Below are 20,264 nucleotides of genomic sequence, written 5' to 3' on the forward strand. Positions count from 1 at the left end.
CCTTAGACTTAAAAGGATTTCTTATCCTGTGGCTCCCACTGGTGGAAAAAAATTAGTATTACAGCTTTCATAAAATTTGCTGTTAGCCCCCCGTTCATCATAAATCCATTAAATTTAGTATGATTCCCCAGAATGTCCTGTTTTCCATATTTACATAGTTTTCTGAAATTTGGCATTTGTGCACACAAGATACAGGAATATTAGTCATAATGGGCCACACTAGTCAAATATATCGTATTGTATCTTCTAGATGATTTAATGGATCAAAATTCTTCTGATTGCTTTTTGCCTGCATGGTCTAGTGCTGGCCTGGGCCAAGTTTGGTGAAGATCTGATTAACGCCCTAGGAGGAGTTCGAAAAAGTAGGGTTTTCAGTAAATTAGAATGGCAGAAACATTTTATAAAATGAAATAAAACTGAGATATACATTTTGTAGGACTTGACGCAAGGATTTAGAGGTAAAAAGCATTTTGATTTTAATGTGCTCGGATGCGAAGTAATTAGCAAAAATGAAAATGTTTTTGTTATAGTGCCACCTTGTGGCCGATTCTCACAAAACTTGGTACACAGCCTCATTTTGACACTGTGTATGAATATCTCAAGTTTCATAATGGCCAGCCATTCAGATTTGATGTTATTAGCTGCTGAAATTTGATTGGCTGCTGGCAGCCATGTTTTTAAAGATATGCGACTGTGCTCATAGACCTTGATGGCACCTTGGACAAAGACAGTGCATGCAAAATTTCAAGTCGATCGGAACAACTGTTCCATAGTTAGAGCCATTTTTAGTTTTTTTATTATTATAGCGCCACCAGGAGGCAAAGGTGTGCAATATTTTTGGTGTGACCTCAGCTTGAGCCCATACGTAAGTTTACCAAATTTGGTTATAATGCCTCAATCCGTTCAAAAGTTATAACTGTTTTAGTAAAATGGACACGCCCACTATGAACATTTTGGCGTACTGTTTGACGAGAAATCAGAATTTCACAATTCCTGTGATAAATGTTCATATTGGGACTCTGCTGAATCATTCTACACTGGTTTGGTTCCGATCGGGCAAACGGCCTAGGACGAGTTCGTTTTGAATTTTTTTCAAACAATCCAAAATAACAGGAAAACGAAGGGGCGGAGCAAAATTCTGTCAGGGGGTAAAACTCTTCGGCATGATGCAAGAAATCAGAGGAAAAAAATAATTTTGTCCAAAATGTGATTTTTGTTTGTTTTGTTCGCAATAGTGCCACCTAGTCTCTGAAGGATGTGTGTCTGTATGGTTGAATAGTGGGGGTGATTTGGAACCATCCTGCCAAGTTTGGAATTTCTATGACTTATGGTCTCTGACTCCCAGACACTTTTAGGGCAGAAAAATAAATAAATAAATAAATAAATAAATATAGCTGTGAGCAGCAATTAACAGGGTTCAAGTGGTTTAAGGCCTTTAAGCACATGCGTAAAAAAGGTATTATGTTTTATTTAGCAAGCATGTAACCACCTAGATCATAGATGGAATAGACCATTTACAGCCAATACAGGCAATTTACTTAGGAAATACATGGTTTTTAAAGCTTTTTAAAGCTCATAGCACCACCTATGGTCCGATCTCCATAAAAGTCTGCATGCTTGTTTAGAATCATATGTCGCATGTTCTCAGCTAATTTCGTGAATTTCTGAGTTTTTGTTTAGGAATTATGGGCTTATTTGTCCACTTGACCACGCCCATTTTCTAAATGACAGTGTTATAGCTACCAAAGGGTAAAGGGTGTCTGATTTCTTTCAAATTTCTCACAGACCTCTACGGCCGAATAGGCCCACCGAGTTTTGTGCCGATCAGCCTCCGTTAACCTTGTCTAATAGGTGTTCAAAATTTAATTGGCCGATGGCGGCCATGTTTTTTGAGATACGCCAATGTCCTCATAGACAGTCATGGCACCTTGGACAAAGACACTGCATGCCGATTTTCAACTCAATCAGACTAACGGTTGCGTAGTTAGGGCTGTTTTCATGTTTTTTCCTGTTATAGTGCCACCAAGTGGCCAAACTCTGCAGTTTTTTTACTGTGACCTCAGATTGAGCTCATACACATGTGTACCGAGTTTGGTGAAAATATCTCATTTCCTTCGGCGTTATAGCCATTTTAGTAAAAATGGCCTGCCCTTTTCGAATGTTTTGGCACCCCTTAGCGACCATCAGTAGAAATGTCAACTTTTTTTGACAATTACTGATAATCAGACTCCAGAGTATACTGTATTTCTGCACTGGTTTGCTTCCGATCGGGCGAAAAACCTAGGACTAGTTCGCAAAAGTAGGTTTTTAACATTATCTGAAATATTTACCGAACGGTAACAGACACCAATGCTTCTTGAGGCAAAGTTGTTTAGAATGAGAAGAGCTATCAGGTGATATATATTACTTGTGTTTTTTCACAACACTGCATTATATACAATCATTAACTCCTACAAAAATCGTGATAGCACCACCTAGTGGCCGATTTTTTTACAACTTTGCACAACCCTCTCAGACCAAGAGTCAAATAGGTCCACCAAGTCTCGTTCCGATCGGTCATTATTAACCTTGTGTAATAGCTGCTGAAATTTGATTGGCCGATGGTAGCCATGTTTTTCAACATAAGTGAATGTCCATATAGACAATGATGGCACCTAAGACAAAGACAACGTACGCAAATTTTGAAGTCAATAGGATTAACTGTTTCATAGTTACAGCCAATTTCATGTTTTTTTTTTGGTATTATAGTGCCACCATGTGGCAAAACCACGCCAACTTTTCTGGGCAACCAAAGATTGACCTCTTACATAAGCATGCCAAGTTTGGTGAAGATATCTCATTTCCTTCAAGAGTTATAGCCATTTACGTAAAATTGGCCACTACTACTTCCGATGTTTTTGCATACCGTAGCTAGCTCGAGTCGAAAGTTCAAACTTTTTTGATAACTTTTGATATTGAGACTCCATAGAATCGTTTGGCACTGGTTTGGTCACGATCGGATGAAAAACCTAGGACTAGTTCGCAAAAGTAGGTTTTATGAAAAATCCAAGATGGCAGAATTTTTTTTTATAGAAATCGGAGATATAGGTTATGTTTGGTTTAAGCCAAGGATTCCAATGGTATAAAGCACTTGAGTCTATGACAAACGGTCTAGGAGTTATGAGCAGTTTCACGTTTTTTGATCGCTGTAGCGCCCCCTATAGACCGATTTGGCTGAGTCCGTGTTGCTGAGTAGCGAGCAATACTACTACCATCTGACCAAGTTTCAAGTCTCTAAGCCTTACGGTTTGCTCTGCCCGATCGGTTTTATGGCAGAATAATAATAATAATAATAATAAAAATCTTAACAATTACAATAGGGTTTCAGCGCTAAATGCTTGAACCCCTAATAAAACATACTCTTTTATATATGTGTGTGTGTGTGTGTGTGTGTGTGTGTGTGTGTGTGTGTGTGTGTGTGTGTGAGTATAAAAATATAGCATCACCACGTCACGGATTAACACTCAAAATATCTGCTCACCTGAACTATAACGTGATGGGTGAATGACACGAGAAGATGGCCAGAGGTGTCATACAGAGATATTTTTAATGACTTCCTGTTGTCTCGTGGAGTTTAATGAACACAAAGGCTTATCAGTAGGTCCACAGCTTGAAGATGGAATCTTGTGTATTTATGAATGAAGTACACTTGTTTTAAATTCTACCCCCTCTGCTTTCTGCAGCTATGACATACCCTGAATACTTTAAAATACTCATGATAATTTTTGGCAACTCTATAACCTGTAAATCTACTTTGCTAGCTAATTACACTTAGACATCAACGCCATAGAAATTTATATAGAACCGCTAGACCGAAAGATTCAAGACAGCATTTTCAAGATGGCTGCGCGCAAGTTTCTCTGGCGCATAAGGTGACTCTATACTCGACTCTGGTCTCGGACTGGACGTGGACTCGGATGAGCTGGTCTCGACTACAACACTGCGAGTAAGGCACAGGGATCAACGCTTTCGATTACAATTCGTCCTATGGCTTTAAAGAAAATCGTCACTGTTTTTCTGAATGACGGAGCTCGTGTCCCAGCATGCATCGCTCTGCTTTAATAGTAGCCCATGGCGGGTATTTCCATGCGACAATGTGCGTTCAAACCAGTGTAACATTTTTGTTTGCTTCGCTTTAAGTTTTCGCCCCTTTTTACCGATCTATTTCTTTTTTGTTAATATACACGTTTTTTGTTTTTATTTGAGAATTTGAAGCACGACATTTATGAAGAAGTAATAATGAAACTAACAGCCCGGGTTACAGTTGTGTCATGCTCGCGCCGTGTGAACTGTTAATCTCTCGAGCGCTTTCTGTTGAATGAGCAGCAGCATCTCATGCGCTTTGTTCAGTGATCTGAGGGATGTGGCGAGACCTTTATTTTCTGCATGCAGCTCCTGGAGAAACCGGCGAATACAGTCTGAAAGCGAAAAATTATTTCATAAGCACTGGAAATATCACTTGTAATCTGTGATCATGGTGAACTGTCGCTCGCTCGTGTTAACTGTATTTATCTGCAGTCTCACACACGCTGCTAAACTCAATATCCCGAAAGTTTTATTACCTCTGGCCAGAAGCACAAAAATCAATTTCACACTGGAAGCGTCCGAAGGGTGTTATCGATGGTAAGTGCACTGAATAGAGAACTTTGTGATATCATTCTTATAAAGTAAATAAATATAACTTCTGCCTTTAACGTGATGTAACAGCGTTCTCACATATAAGATGTATGGGTAAATAAAATGTCAAACACGTGGTAGTCTTTGACAGGTCAAATAAGGATAAATTACTCTAGACTGCAGTATTGAAAAGGACATGGTGTATACTGTATACCTCATTCATTTTTTAAAAGAGTAGAACTTACATGTAACAAGAACTTCTTACTGTAACGGCAGCTGAAGAGTGAAGACAGCTCCAGCACGTGCAACTGTGGTGAGAGAGGGTGTGATACTTGTGTGTAATCGACAGTGTATTTTCAAATTGCAAATTTTAAATTGAAATCTCAACTTTACATCAATTAACCTTGTGCAACAGCATAATATGGGTTGTTGACGTCTCGCGATGTAACATTTTATGCTCCCATCTAAAACTATTTTAAACAGTAATTTGCTGATTCTTTTATAATTATTATGCATGCAGCTTTTATTAGCTTATATTCATTGAGAATACATGGACTACTTCTTAACTAGACTACATGGACTATTTGTACTTTTTAAACGTAATTTTTGACTAAAAGGCCAATTAAAATGAAACGAGGACAAATGTGATTAAAAAAGACAATAATCGTAACCCTTGTGCATCAATTTAAAAAAAGTTACTCAGAGGTCCATAGAGGACAAAAATGTCCACGTCAAAAAACTGCCATAATATTATTTTCCACTTTAAATGAGTTAAATTTTTTAACCAACATCAGTCCTGATCATAACTACCAAATATTCATTCATTTTCAGGATTTTAACACTTTAAATGCCAGTTGGTTTACATAATGCCACTGTTGTTTTTCACACACACACACACACACACACGCACACACACACACAAAATTTCTCAAAACACACTCTGACATCCATACCAACACACCCACACAATTTTAGCTGCATCATTTATTCAGTTGTCCTGCAGTGCTCTATAATACAGCAAACAGAAAATAGGAAAAAAGCATGTATTTGCTCCGTAGTCTAAACATGAGAAAAATGGCAACATCTGGTGGAAAATATTAAAAATTACAATTTTGAAGCCAGGGCTCCAGAATGAAAGCATAATATAATAGAATTTATGATTTTATGCTTTAATGGCACTGGGATCAATTGTTGCAGTTTTAATGGGATTCAATGGGGACATTTTTGTCCTGAGTGTAACTATTTTGTGTACACAGTGTATTATAGATGTATTATAGGAACTGAGGTTGAAATATCAAAATTCCCCCCAAAATACACACCTTTGGCAAAATTTATGCCGTTGGCATTAACAACCAAAATGATCGAAAAAACAAAAATTAAAAAGACAAAAATGTCCCGAAGGTTGCACAAGGGTTAAAAGAAATGGCGACCTTCTGAAAACTGAACTTGATGGTAGAATGATGACATAAATAATGTACGTAGACCTGTTATATGTCATCTATTCAGCTCAAATGTTAGAGCATGGTGCTAGCAACCCCAGTGTCATGGGTTCGATTCCTAGGAAATACAATACTTATAAAATGTGTAGATTAAATGCACTGTATGTTGCATTGATTGAAAGCATTTGCTAGATTGCATTCATGTAATAAATGTATAACACCTTTCTAGAACCCCAAAAAAATGGCAAGAAAATACATCTAAAAAATAAATATACAATCAAGCAAACAGATTGGTCAGGGACAAAGTAATTACTTTTTAAGCAAGTACGTTAGTTACTTTGTTGGTATTCCGTCTGCCATTTTAAGTTTTACGAAAACCTACCTTTTCTATCTCCTCGAACGTTGGTCTGATTGTATGAATCATCTAGATACCCTCATGAAAAAAGTTATCAAAAGAATTCTGATTCTTTAAATTGTCAAGATATAAGATGATGAATCTTTAGATGATACATGCACAATTTCAGACAATATGGAACAATGGTCTAGGTCAAGTAAAAAAGTAGGTTTTTCGGTAAGTTCAAAAAGGGGAAAAATGTTCTAGATAAAATTAAAACAAAGATGTATGTTTTGTTTCACTTCACTTAGGGAATTAGAGGGAAAAATTAATTTTATTTAAGCCCATATGGTTGCAGAGATATTAGCAGAAACGTAAAAGTGTATATTATAGCTCCACCTAAGGTTGGGTGTGGGACTGTGTGTGCACCTCAGGAGTGGGTGAGATTTAAGACCAATCTTCAGTGCTTGTTCCTTAATGAAACTGTGTACTCGTGTGATTTTCTGTGGGTCCTCGGCAGGTCATCGAACCGGCCGGAAGTGGCCAGTATAGAGGCAGTAGATGTGGATGAGCGTCAGTGTTCTCAGAGGGCCGTGCTGCAGGCACGCTCCACGCAACCTGCCAGACTCACCAGCATCATACTCGCTGAGGACATCTGTGAGTGACCACTGCACACTTTCACAGGGTTCCCGCGGATCCTTAAAATGTCTTAAATTCAGTTTTCCAAAATTTAAGGTCATAAAATGTCTTAAATATCTTAAATGATACAATAAAAGTCTTAATTGTCATTTAAAGAGGTCTTAAATTTGGGAGCGAAAAGACAAGAATCGTGATATGACCTAATGTGATTATCAAACTTAAAAAGAATATGATTTAATTAAATAAATGCATGCGCTGCATCCTTTAAACTGAAAATGCAGCACTGTTGTATTTTCTTCAAGCACGCGGGGGCTTGTGAGTGTTTCCAGCTGTTGCGGAGCAGTTCACAATCATTAGGCCATATCGGAAATTTATGACAAGCGATTACTAAAGATCAGCTGTTGATAACGATACAGTGTTGAGGAAATATGACAATGTTTACTTTTAGTTGTTTATATTGTAATACGTTGTAGGTGTGCACATTTTATTTCCCTTATCTGTTTGAATGAGCACCTGGAAACAGGGAAGCGCAAACATTTAAAAATAAGAGTCCCCGGCAGGGGCGATTCTTGGATTTCAATCTTAGGGGGCCTCAGTCCCCAATGAGGGTATGAAAAATGTTTTTAATATATTGTTTGTATACTAGGGTAGGGTTTTATACTAACCCTAATGCAGTATTCCACTGTATTGCATAGATGGGTAACTTGTGAGTACTGAGCCAAATACGAGATGACCTGATTCCTGCTTTCCTGTACAAACGGGGTACAAACACACACACACACCTGTTCCCTGTTTAAACACACACACACATTTACAGAAAGGCTTGTTGCCTGAAGCTCATTAGAAAAAAAAATAGCATGTTTTTTTGTTGTTGTTCTTTTGCAATCAAACAAACTAAAGTAAGCAATACTTCATTAATTCTCAATCTTGGAACTGTATTGAAGAGTATAACAAGAGAATATAAAATCTGGCAAATATGTTATTTTACTGTTTGTCTTTCTATGCTCAAGTAAAAACCGTAGAAACAGAAAACCTTAACCAGCAAACAACATATAACCTACATTTAAACTTGCATGTTGACTATCCATATTAGCAATGTAAACAACACAGGTATGAGGCTGGACCATGGATTAAGCTGCGTTTGGGCTGTGATTCACTATCAGAAGGTATGAAAAACAAGCAAAAATGAATTGGCCTGTGAGAAGCAGGGACAAAGTTTTTTTTCTTTGTAGCCCAATTAATGGTCTTTCATGGGGAGCATCAACCTGTGTCTTCTCTCCTTGAGAGTAGCGAATCTGTTGATCATTTTATTATGGTCCAATTGCTCAACATCTTTCTTGATTGCCGTAACTGCCAGTTGATGGAGCCTCCTCTGACCCATGGTTCTCCTTAGCCAGGTGTGGAGATGACGAAGAGCACTGAAAGACCTCTTGCAGGTACAGCTGCTAACAGGTACAGCGAGGGCATCTTGGATGACAGATTTCAGTGATGGAAACATATCAGAATCCAGCAGATTGTAAACTGAGAGCATGTCTTGTGGAGCAGCACCAGCCTGCTTTTTTCGTTTCAGAAAGTGTCTTGATACCATGACTTCCTCTGTCTTTAGATCAGTGTTGCAGAATTGGCACACCACTACTAAATGTGGCTCAGACAGGAAGTTTTCAGATGTTGGACTACATGCTTTAATAACTTGAAGCAATGCTGCATTTACAGCAGAAAAACGGTTCTCCAATTCAGTTATCATTCTATCCAGACATGGATATAGTAACTTTATTTTGAGTTGTTCGGCATCTGTGCTGATTCCCCTACGCGCACCACAAGCTGTTTCAACCACAAAATCATCCATTCTTTTTGTCTTCTGTCTCTGCCCAGAAAGTTGCTCCTCAACTAATGTGCTTAACTTCACATAATGCCTTTGCTCTGGCATAAATATCTGCAGCTGTGGGATCACTGCGTTTCTGCATTAGGGAGTCACGCACTGCATCTTTGTATGCCATTGCTTGGGGAAGGTCAATGGTCTCTTTTTGGAGGTATTTGTGCAAGCCTGCCACTACAGATGGGAGATCCTTGAAAAGAATCAACAAATACACAAATGAGAATCTGGTGATTTTTGTGTTCAACCCCACTGCAACAGCTGTGTTGATGGCAGAGAGGCAATCAACGGTGGCAGGCAAATTGTCAAGCACTGCATTCACTGTGTGAAGCTGGCAAGCCCATTGTGTGTTGGACAGCTGCACCAGTTCACATGGTTGCAATCCCAGTTTTGTTTGTGCTTCTTCAAACTTGTTGTGCCTTCTAGCAGGCTAAAGAACTCTGTGGCCTCAGTAATCCCTCTGCATGTGTGGCACAGGATGAGATTCAACTCATGGGCATAACGGTGAACATACAGTGCATCCGGAAAGTATTCACAGCGCTTCACTTTTTCCACATTTTGTTATGTTACAGCCTTATTCCAAAATGGATTAAATTATTTTCCTCAAAATTCAACAAACAATACCCCATAATGACAACGTGAAAGTTTTCAAACAAACTTCTTTGCAAATTTATAAATAAAAAAAAAATGAAAAACAAAAAAAATCACATGTACATAAGTATTCACAGCCTTTGCCATGACACTCAAAATTGAGCTCAGGTGCATCCTGTTTCCACTGATCATCCTTGAGATGTTTCTACAACTTGATTGGAGCCCACCTGTGGTAAATTCAGTTGATTGGATATGATTTGGAAAGGCACACACCTGTCTATATAAGGTCCCACAGTTAACAGTGCATGTCAGAGCACAAACCAAGCCATGAAGTCCAAGGAATTGTCTGTAGACCTCCGAGACAGGATTGTATCGAGGCACAGATCTGGGGAAGGGTACAGAAAAATTTCTGCAGCATTGAAGGTCCCAGTGAGCACAGTGGCCTCCATCATCCGTAAATGGAAGTTTGGAACCACCAGGACTCTTCCTAGAGCTGGCCGCCCGGCCAAACTGAGCGATCAGGGGAGAAGGGCCTTAGTCAGGGAGGTGACCAAGAACCCGATGGTCACTCTGACAGAGCTCCAGCATTTCTCTGTGGAGAGAGGAGAACCTTCCAGAAGAACAACCATCTCTGCAGCACTCCACCAATCAGGCCTGTATGGTAGAGTGGCCAGATGGAAGCCACTCCTCAGTAAAAGGCACATGACAGCCCGCCTGGATTTTGCCAAAAGGCACCTGAAGGACTCTCAGACCATGAGAAACAAAGATTGAACTCTTTGGCCTGAATGGCAAGCGTCATGTCTGGAGGAAACCAGGCACCGCTCATCACCTGGCCAATACCATCCCTACAGTGAAGCATGGTGGTGGCAGCATCATGCTGTGGGGATGTTTTTCAGTGGCAGGAACTGGGAGACTAGTCAGGATTGAGGAAAAGATGAATGCAGCAATGTACAGAGACATCCTTGATGAAAACCTGCTCCAGAGCACTCTGGACCTCAGACTGGGGCGAAGGTTCATCTTCCAACAGGACAACAACCCTAAGCACACAGCCAAGATAACAAAGGAGTGGCTACAGGACAACTCTGTGAATGTCCTTGAGTGGCCCAGACTTGAACCCGATTGAACATCTCTGGAGAGATCTGAAAATGGCTGTGCACCGACGCTCCCCATCCAACCTGATGGAGCTTGAGAAGTCCTGCAAAGAAGAATGGGAGAAACTGCCCAAAAATAGGTGTGCCAAGCTTGTAGCATCATACTCAAAAAGACTTGAGGCTTTAATTGGTGCCAAACTTGCTTCAACAAAGTATTGAGCAAAGGCTGTGAATACTTTATGTACATGTGATTTTTTTTTTTAATTTAATTTAATTTAATTTTTTATAAATTTGCAAAGATTTCAAACAAACTTCTTTCACGTTGTCATTATGGGGTATTATTTGTAGAATTTTGAGGAAAATGAATTTAATCCATTTTGGAATGAGGCTGTAACATAACAAATTATGGAAAAAGTGAAGCGCTGTGTATACTTTCCGGATGCACTGTATATAGCCTCAGGGTGCTGCTGCCTGAAAAGAGATTGAACACTGCCAGCTGCTACACTCATCACTGCTGCCCGATCGTATGTCTGAGCAACACACTTTAATTGAGCAATTCCTTCTTGTAATTTCCTCTCTAATGCTGCTGTTATTGACTTAGCATCAAAACTTCTCAGCTCTGTCAGTGAAAGGAATCTCTCTTTAACTGTTCCCTCAGTGACATACCTCACACAGATGTTCAGTGTATCCATCTCTGGCCTCATCTGCCATAATGGCAAACATTTTTGACTCATGCATTTCTTTGATAATTTTGCTGTCACCTCTTTTGTGCAACACACTATCATTTCATTCTGACTGACAGATGAGAGGTAGGTGCTGTTTGATGGGGGTGTGTAATGCTGCAAGAAAGGATCGAACTGCTGCAAAAGCCCCATGCATTCCAGGAAATTGCCCTTATGACTTTCTGCTTGATGACATCATGCTTCACGTTTTTACGAAAGACATGGCAAGCAAAGCAGTAGGCGGAATCTTTCTTCTGTGAGTACTCGAGCCAAGCAAAAGTTTGAAACCAATTTGGCTGGAATTATCTTTTTTGCAAGCCAAAGTGCTACTGGGGATAATGGTGTAATTTTGGCTGTTTTGGACCTGTGTCCTTTTCATCTAAGTCAAACTGATCTAAAGATGTAGCTGCACAAGATGAGGAAATTGTATCTAGCTAGATTACAATAGCAAAGGAAAGAATGCTTGTAAACCCTTTTCTGTAAAAACAATGTTACAACAGAGACTGCTTACCTACTGATGTTTTATCCAGCCAAGAGTTGATAGTCTTCTGCAAAGTCATTCTTAGCAAACTCATTTTAAAACTACATTGTGTGTAGTATAAATGAAAGCTTTGTTACCAAAGGGTGCTTTAGTTTTGTTCAGGGGGTGCATCTCAATCAGCTCCCTAGTTTAGTAGTCAGGGCACTGATCAGGAAGTCAGCCATTTAGGTCTCATTCACAAAATCATTACAGTGCACTGAAACGATCACTCCTTAAAAATTGCATCCCAGATGCATCGTTAAAACCAGGGAGCATCGTGGCTCACTTTGTTCCCTTACCGGAAATGTTGTCAAATCTTTCAAGTTATTAAAAGACGAGCACAAGTGTAAAACTATGAAGTCAAAGCCTTATTTTTTCTTTAAAAGAAATATCATGTTTGATAGCGGAAATCATGGTAAACAACTACATTACCCATGGTACAGCAGAGAAAAATCCACCAATCAGAGAACAGCATCCAACGAAACCTGCCAAACGTGGCTTTGAGCGACCGCACGCTCCCATGATGCACTGTGAATGACGGTAATAAAGTTGATCTCCCTTCACCCTTAAACTACTTGGCCACAACATTAAAACCACCTGCCTAATATTGTGTACAGTTGAAGTCGGAAGTTTACATACACACACATACAAGTTGTTTAGGACATCTGCTTTGTGCATGACACGAGTAATTTTTCCAACAATTGTTTACAGACAGATTTTCACTTTTAATTGACTATATCTCAATTCCAGTGGGTCAGAAGTTTACATACACTAAGTTAATGTAATTGTAAGCAATTAACCAGTTAGCATCTGATAGGAGCTGTATTGAATTGGAGGTGTACCTGTGGACGTATTTTAAGGCATACCTTCATACTCTGTGCCTCTTTGCTTGAAATCATGGGAAAATCAAAAGAAATCAGCCAAGACCTCAGAAAAAGATTTGTTGACCTCCACAAGTCTGGTTCATCCTTGGGAGCAATTTCCCAATGCCTGAAGGTACCATGTTCATCTGTACAATGCAAGTATTAACACCATGGGACCATGCAGCCATCATACCGCTCAGGAAGGTGACCCATTCTATCTCCTAGAGATGAGCGTAGTTTTGTGCGAAAAGTGCAAATCAATCCCAGAACTACAGCAAAGTACCTTGTGAAGATGCTGAGGAAACGGGTAGACAAGTATCTATATCCACAGTAAAACGAGTCCTATATTGACATAACCTGAAAGGCTGCTCAGCAAGGAAGAAGCCACTGCTCCAAAACCGCCGTAAAAAAGCCAGCCTACAGTTTGCAAGTGCACTTGGGGACAAAGATCTTACTTTTTAGAGAAATTTCCTCTCGTCTGATGAATAAAAATTGAACTTTTTGGAAGAAAAGGGTGAGGCTTGCAAGCCAAAGATCACCATCCCAATCGTGAAGCATGGGGGTGGCCGCATCCTGTTGTGGGGATGCTTTGCTGCAGGAGGGACTGGTGCACTTCACAAAATAGATGGCATCACGAGGAAAGAAAATGATGTGGATATATTGAAGCTATATCTCAAGACATCAGCCATGAAGTTGAAGCTCGGTTGCAAATGGGTCTTCCAAATGGACAATGACCCCAAGCATACCTCCAAAGTTGTGGCAAAATGGCTTAAGGACAACAAAGTCAAGGTATTGGAGTGGCCATCACAAAGCCCTGACCTCAATCCAATAGAAATTTTTTGGGCAGAACTGAAAAAGCATGTGCGAGCAAGGAGGCCTACAAACCTGACTCAGTTACACCAGTTCTGTCACTGTCTATAAAACACATTTTACTGGAATGTCCTACTTTTTAATGCCACTAGGCAACCTTTTTACTCAAAGTTTTTTAGTGGATGTTTTCAAAAATGTTTCACCAGAGAATTGTTTTTTTTATTATTATCAAATATTGAAATGAAAGATCTTATATAATGTTCATTGTGTATATTACTGTATTATATATTGTGTATATTACCTTTTTAAAACTACCTTGATCTTACCATGAAAATAGCCAGTGATGCTGACATGGCAATAAAAATGAATAAATAAATACACCAGTTCTGTCTGGAAGAATGGGAAAAAATTCCAGAAACTTTTTGTGAGAAGCTTGTGGAAGACTACCCAAAATGTTTGACCCAAGTTAAACAATATAAAGGCAATGCTACCAAATACTAACAAAGTGTATGTAAACTTCTGACCCACTGGGAATGTGATGAAAGAAATAAAAGCTGAAATAAATCATTCTTTCTACTATTATTCTGACATTTCACTTTCTTAAAATAAGGTAATGATCCTAACTGACATAAGACAGGGAATGTTTTCTATGATTAAATGTCAGAAATTGTGACAAACTGAGTTTAAATGTATTTGGCTATGGTGTATGTAAACTTCTTACTCCAACTCTAGGTGGTCCTCCTGCCACCAAAATAGCGCCAGCCCGCATCTCAGAATAACATTCTGAGATGATATTCTTCTCAACTCAATTGTACAAAGCGGTTATCTGAGTTACCGTAGACTTTGTCAGTTTGAACCAGTCTGGCTATTCTCTGTTGACCTCTCTCATCAACAAGGCATTTCCATCCACAGAACTGCCGCTCACTGTTTTTTGTTTTTGGCATCATTCAGAGTAAATTCTAGATACTGTTGTGCGTGAAAATCCTAGGAGCTCAGCAGTTACAGAAATACTCAAACCAGTCTAAGTGGCACCAACACCATCATGTCATGGTCCAAATCACTGAGATCACATTTTTTTCCCCATTCTGATGGTTGAAGTGAACATTAACTGAAGCTCCTGACCCATATCTGCATGATTTTATGCACTGCACTGCTGCCACACGATTGGCTGATTAGATAATCATATGTATGATTGTTGGTGTCAGATGGGCTGGTTTGAGTATTTCTGTAACTGCTGATCTCCTGGTATTTTCACACACTGCAGTCTCTAGAATTCCAAAAACAAAAAACATCCAGTGAGCAGCAGTTCTGCGGATGGAAACGCCTTGTTGATGAAAGAGGTCAACAGAGAATGGCCAGACTGGTTCAAACTGACAAAGTCTACGGTAACTCAGATAACCACTCTGTACAATTGTGGTGAGAAGAATATTATCTTAGAATGTTATTCTGAGATGCGGGTTGGTGCTGTTTTGGTGGCACGAGGGGGACCTACACAATATTAGACAGGTGGTTTTAATGTTGTGGCTGATCGATGTATATATTTGTACATATCTGGATATTTTGCAATAAATTTAAAATATATAGTTTCTATACTTACAATCACCAACCTAAAATCAATAGTTTAATATATTCCATCTTTTTTTATTCGATTACCTCATTCACAATGCTTTATGGGATTGTAGTCCGTGCTTTCAGCAAAGACAGTAAGTACACAGCAATGTACCTTTATCTTTTTTGCCTCAAAATAAAGTTTGTGATGCTGTGATTCACCTAGGAACTGGTTGGTTTGGTTCATGGCTCACAATTCTTTTATGAAGGATTTAATTAGTCTATGGAAGAAATGAATGGGGAAAATGCTTCTGGAACCCAGACGGCTGAAAAAGTGGGCGGTCACTGTTGCGCTCTATAACTGTGTGATGTGTTGTGTTCAGTGACGGGGCAGGTGCTGCGCTGTGATGCTATAGTTGATGTGATCAGTGAGATCCAGATCGTCTCCACCACACGAGAGCTTCACCTGGAGGATTCTCCACTGGAGCTCAAGATAAATGCGCTGGACTCAGAGGGTGAGTGGGAACTTGTGTATTCATATACACGCATGACTATTACCACATGTGATCTATGTTAACTCTGCTCATATAGGATAACTGCTGCAGCAGCTCTGGCATGCTTTCAACTATTGTACTTCAATGAAGTGATTCATGTACAGTGTGGGTAAAAGTATGGCTGTCACTATCAATTATTTTGGTAATCAAGTAATCTAATGATTATTTTGACAATTAATCAAGTAATCATCATGTAAACTTATTTACATGAGGAGAAAGATAGCATTTACATTTAAATGGTAATCAATGTACATAGAATGGAACTCAAATTATAATCTGCAGAAAATAACCTTGTTAGATCGTCTGGATTCAGTCAGATTTACGGAGCAGAAAGTGTTAGTGTATCCGTCACTGCGTGTGTAACTTTAATCAAGTCCGACGGACGTCTTTTTCATGACATTATTTTGTTGCGTCATAAAAGACTACATTGCAAAGGATTGTGTCGATAAATAGGTTTAGAGTGCATTCCAATGTGTGTTTTTGCTGAGTTCGGAAACGAATGGCTCACCTTCTCTCATGCATCTGGACACGTAGCACCACACATCGCATGCAGTGACCCGTGTGTCCAGTTATCTTTTTAAGTTCTGTTGCATTTCTGAATTGATTTAATGGTTTTTCAGGTCCTGCATTGTTTTTCAAATCTAAAGTGAAGTGGTCTCACACAGCTGACAGCTCTTGTCGTTGTGTGTTTGGACCCTTGTCAGTGGACTGTGTCACTTCCGCCTTATTTTCGATTTGCTGATTCAGCAGTTTTGTAATTGAGCATTTTATTTAACGAATTAAATCGAGTAATCCTGACAGTCCCGTTCAAGGCAAGCCAGTTCACTTGGTAGCCATCTTTGGAATGCTCCAGGGCAGACTGGGCAGCTATTTTCTATTTAAACAAGCAGTACAACTACTTGAATGGGGAAAGATTGAAATCTCCAAAACTGTTGGTCAAGATTACAATCAAAGAACATATTTCAAATCAGCAGTAAAATTTGACAGCAGTAGTATCATAAATTGTGCTGCTTTAGCTCACATCAAGCTAAAAAAACCACTATTTTTCAGACTTGTTCAGCTAATGCGCATGCGTGTTCTCGAGTTGATTGACAGACGATGTCTGTATCTAAAAGCTGATTGGCTCTTTTAACTGGAAGGAGAGACTTCCATTTCTGTAACCATTGGGCATTTCAATTCCTCATTCATTTTTATACAAGTGAGCCATCTCTGCTAATTAGTCTCTGGTAAAAGTTTTCCTCATTCTGTCTTTCAGGAAACACGTTCAGTACTCTAGCCAGTCTGTTGTTTGAATGGACTATTGTGAAGGATGCTGAAATGGCAGGATTCCCTGATTACTACAACTCGTTACGGTAAGATTTTACAGCAGGTAAAAGGACAGGGTAAAAATGTTGATGTTATGATTCAATTTAATCTTCATTTGAACAATTTTGTAATTTACTTCCGTTTTGGTTTTGTTGATTGTTATATCTGTTAAATAAATAGCAATTGAACTGCATAATTTGGGCCCTGTTGCTAATTTTTGAAATTAATAGTTTTGTAATGTATCAGGCTAGAAGGTTCCCTGTATAAATAACAAAATTAGCTGAGGGAGTAAGTTGAAAACGTAATCAAAATGGTCATTATTATAACTGAAATATAGTTAAATGAATCAGAATCAAATCATTTCAAAACCATAATCGAATCAAGAGCTTGTGGATCAGGAAATCTGTATTGATAACAGATGTTTTTAAATTAGCCTTTTTTTTGTTTGTTTTGTCCAGTTTCCTCATGTTTGAATATTTACAATTTGTTTAAAAAAATGCCATATTTTGAGAAGAGATTTTCTTTTCAATATATGAAGAACATATTAATGTCATTTCAGTTTGACGCTACATGGAGCATTCATGTCACTTTGATGTGTTTCTGTGCAGGGTTCTGAGGTTTGCGGAGTCGGCGTACACTCCTCCAGCTTATATCTCTGAGATGGAGCGAGTGGGACATCAGGGAGACATTATCCTGGTTTCAGGAATCAAAACCGGCCATGCCAAACTCAAAGCCAAAATACAAGAAGCTCTCTATAAGGTCCCAAATCACCTGTTTTTATACAATGAAAGATCTTTTTGTCTGCCTTACAGTTTATTAGTAATAGTGCTGGAAAAGATAGCAAACATATTTCTATTGTCCTGTACATCCCACTCTCCTGACAAGTCCTAAGAATTATTACAAGATGGTGATATCATACAAAAACGTATGACTTTTACTCCTGTACAGAAAAATAAACAAACCAGCGAACAATGTTATGTTTTTTAACCTTTAATGAAGTTTAACCCCTAACACAAACCTTAACCTTACCATGATTTTAAAAGAAAAATAATTTTAGGGTTTGCAATGAGACGAGAGAAGCGTATTAAAGGTTGTAGACCTTATTCACAGCAGCAGCGTCTTTGATTTTTGACGGGAATGAAACTGAGGCTGAGAGGGGTAGACTTACCGTCTCTTCAGTGACATGCACTGTATATATATAAAGCTCCTAGATCCTTTTTTTTTTTTTTTTAGACTGTTGTCTGGAGTTTCTCTCTGCTGTAATTTTTTGGAAAGATAATTTTTTTCAAGTTTTCATCAGGGTCTATTGACGCAGTACATCAGTCATTTGTATTGCATAAGTAAATAAGAAAATATTAATCTAATTTGTTCACTGATGTTTCCTTTCTTAAAAAAAGTGTTGGATTGGAGGCTAGCTTAAATTTGATGCCTGTATTGTATCGATTTGAAATTGTTTATTGATTGCTTGGTCTTAACGGTAATAAATGGGAATAAAAGGCGCCCCTTTTTATACGAGCCAAATTGTATATCAAATAATTTTGAAGATTTATATTTCCAGCCAATTTCTAGTACAAATTATTACGAGTTGCCATGAGACTGTGTTGGACCTGTTGTCCTTCAAGATCAACACATGAGAGTCAGTAATAATCAAATGATTCAATGTGTTTTCAGGATGTCGGTGCTGCAGAGGTCAGGTTACTGATTCTTGAAAACATCCTCTTGAGTCCTGCGTATGATGTTTATCTGCTCGCTGGAACCTCCATCAAATACAAAGTGCAGAAAATCCGTCAAGGAAAAATCACAGGTATGCTTTCTGTATTCGTTTCCATATTAGAGCCCGACAGATATATTGTTTTGTCTATATTATTCGCTGAAAGACCTATGGTCAAAGCAGATACTTGAGCTGTTTTCTTTTGTGCGTAGCATGCAAACTGTTTGTTTTTTTTGACTGTCGTCCTCTCTTTCAGAGCTGTCCATGCCGTGTGATCAGTATGAGCTTCACCTGCAAAACAGTGTTGTCTCTCCTGATGGAAACCCACATGTCCCTGTGGCAAACTTAGATCAGAGCAGCTCAACTGTGTTTGCAGTTCAACACGGACACACCAACATCCTGCTTGACCACAAGAGTATCCTCCATATCAAACATCAGACATACTGACACTTTCTCAGTTCAATTACTTCCACACTCTGTGAACCCAATGAACTGTTTCTCAGACAAAACAAGTGAGGCTCTTGGGGAATATAGGCCCACAGATTTTTGTTTTGTTTTGAGGTTGAGTCTTGCAAGCTTGCACATTTTGATGTTTTAGAAATGATTGAGCATTCCTTAATTCTGATTGACAAGGTCTCGGGATGCAGGGAGTTTCTCGTCTGCCGAACAGCACTTTATATGTGGTGGAGCCCGGATTTTTGGGTTTGTGTCATCATTATGTCACAGCTTTACATATAGACAGCCTTAGACCACTACAGTTCTTCTGTATGTTTGGTGATGTGAGGCATGGAAATGTGATTAGTATGCAGTAGAGGTTTTTTGATAACTTAATTATAGAGTGCAAAAATTTGGTTCCAGAATTAAAAATCCCATTCATTTTCTCCATGGGGGAATACATTTTTAACAGTCACTTCTAAACATTTGAAGACGGACCTACCGTGTGCTTTGAGGTTGTTAATTAATACTAGATGATTCTGTACTAGAAACTCTAGAGCTCTGAAGCGACCACTTACTCCCATGACGCACTGTTAATGATGCAATCGAGTCGGTTTCCCTACACTCTTAAACTACTTTTTATATTTTTATATATCTGAATATCTTGCAATAACATTTAAATATATTGTTTCTATACTTATAATCAACAACTTTTAATCAATAGTTTAATATATTATTACATTGTTTTAGATTTGATTACGTCATTCACAGTGCTTCATGGGATTTGTTCATTCCCTCATGTAAGACGTTAAGTACACACAGTCTTGTATCTTTGTCTTCAAAGTGTGTAATGTTGTGATTTACCTTGTAGCTGGGTGGTTTAGTTCATGGCTGACAACTGTTATAAAAGATGAATGGGATAAATACTTCTGGAATCAAGACGTCTGAACAAGTTGGTAGGCCCTATTGATTTGACTGTAATGGAAAGCTGTGTATCTTTTGTTCACTAGCATTTAAGATTCATCCTGAGGATCGCTGGGTTCTTGAGACGGGGAGAACATATGAGATCTTCATTGAAGTGTTTGATAAATCGGGTCACAAGATTCATCTGTCTGATGTAAGTTGGATGTTGAAGTGTAAAGTGTGTGTGTTATGGTTTTTAAATTAATCTAC

The 20,264-nt window shown here is 38.8% G+C and overlaps 1 protein-coding gene across 1 annotated transcript in view; it reads left to right on the forward strand.

Moving 5' to 3' along the window:
• Positions 1-4,113: 4,113 nt before the first annotated feature.
• Positions 4,114-20,264, forward strand: part of LOC127419863 (nuclear pore membrane glycoprotein 210-like) — a 60,756-nt gene continuing 44,605 nt past the window's right edge. The window contains exons 1-9 of the mRNA XM_051661634.1: positions 4,114-4,662; positions 6,950-7,086; positions 15,470-15,601; positions 16,896-16,992; positions 17,554-17,704; positions 18,617-18,749; positions 18,913-19,071; positions 19,290-19,358; positions 20,102-20,208. Of these exons, the coding sequence (XP_051517594.1) occupies positions 4,514-4,662; positions 6,950-7,086; positions 15,470-15,601; positions 16,896-16,992; positions 17,554-17,704; positions 18,617-18,749; positions 18,913-19,071; positions 19,290-19,358; positions 20,102-20,208 (1,134 nt within the window). The 5' untranslated portion in view covers positions 4,114-4,513. The remainder of the gene's footprint in view (positions 4,663-6,949; positions 7,087-15,469; positions 15,602-16,895; positions 16,993-17,553; positions 17,705-18,616; positions 18,750-18,912; positions 19,072-19,289; positions 19,359-20,101; positions 20,209-20,264) is intronic.

Source organism: Myxocyprinus asiaticus, chromosome 29, assembly GCF_019703515.2.
Source record: "Myxocyprinus asiaticus isolate MX2 ecotype Aquarium Trade chromosome 29, UBuf_Myxa_2, whole genome shotgun sequence".
NCBI lineage: Eukaryota > Metazoa > Chordata > Actinopteri > Cypriniformes > Catostomidae > Myxocyprinus > Myxocyprinus asiaticus.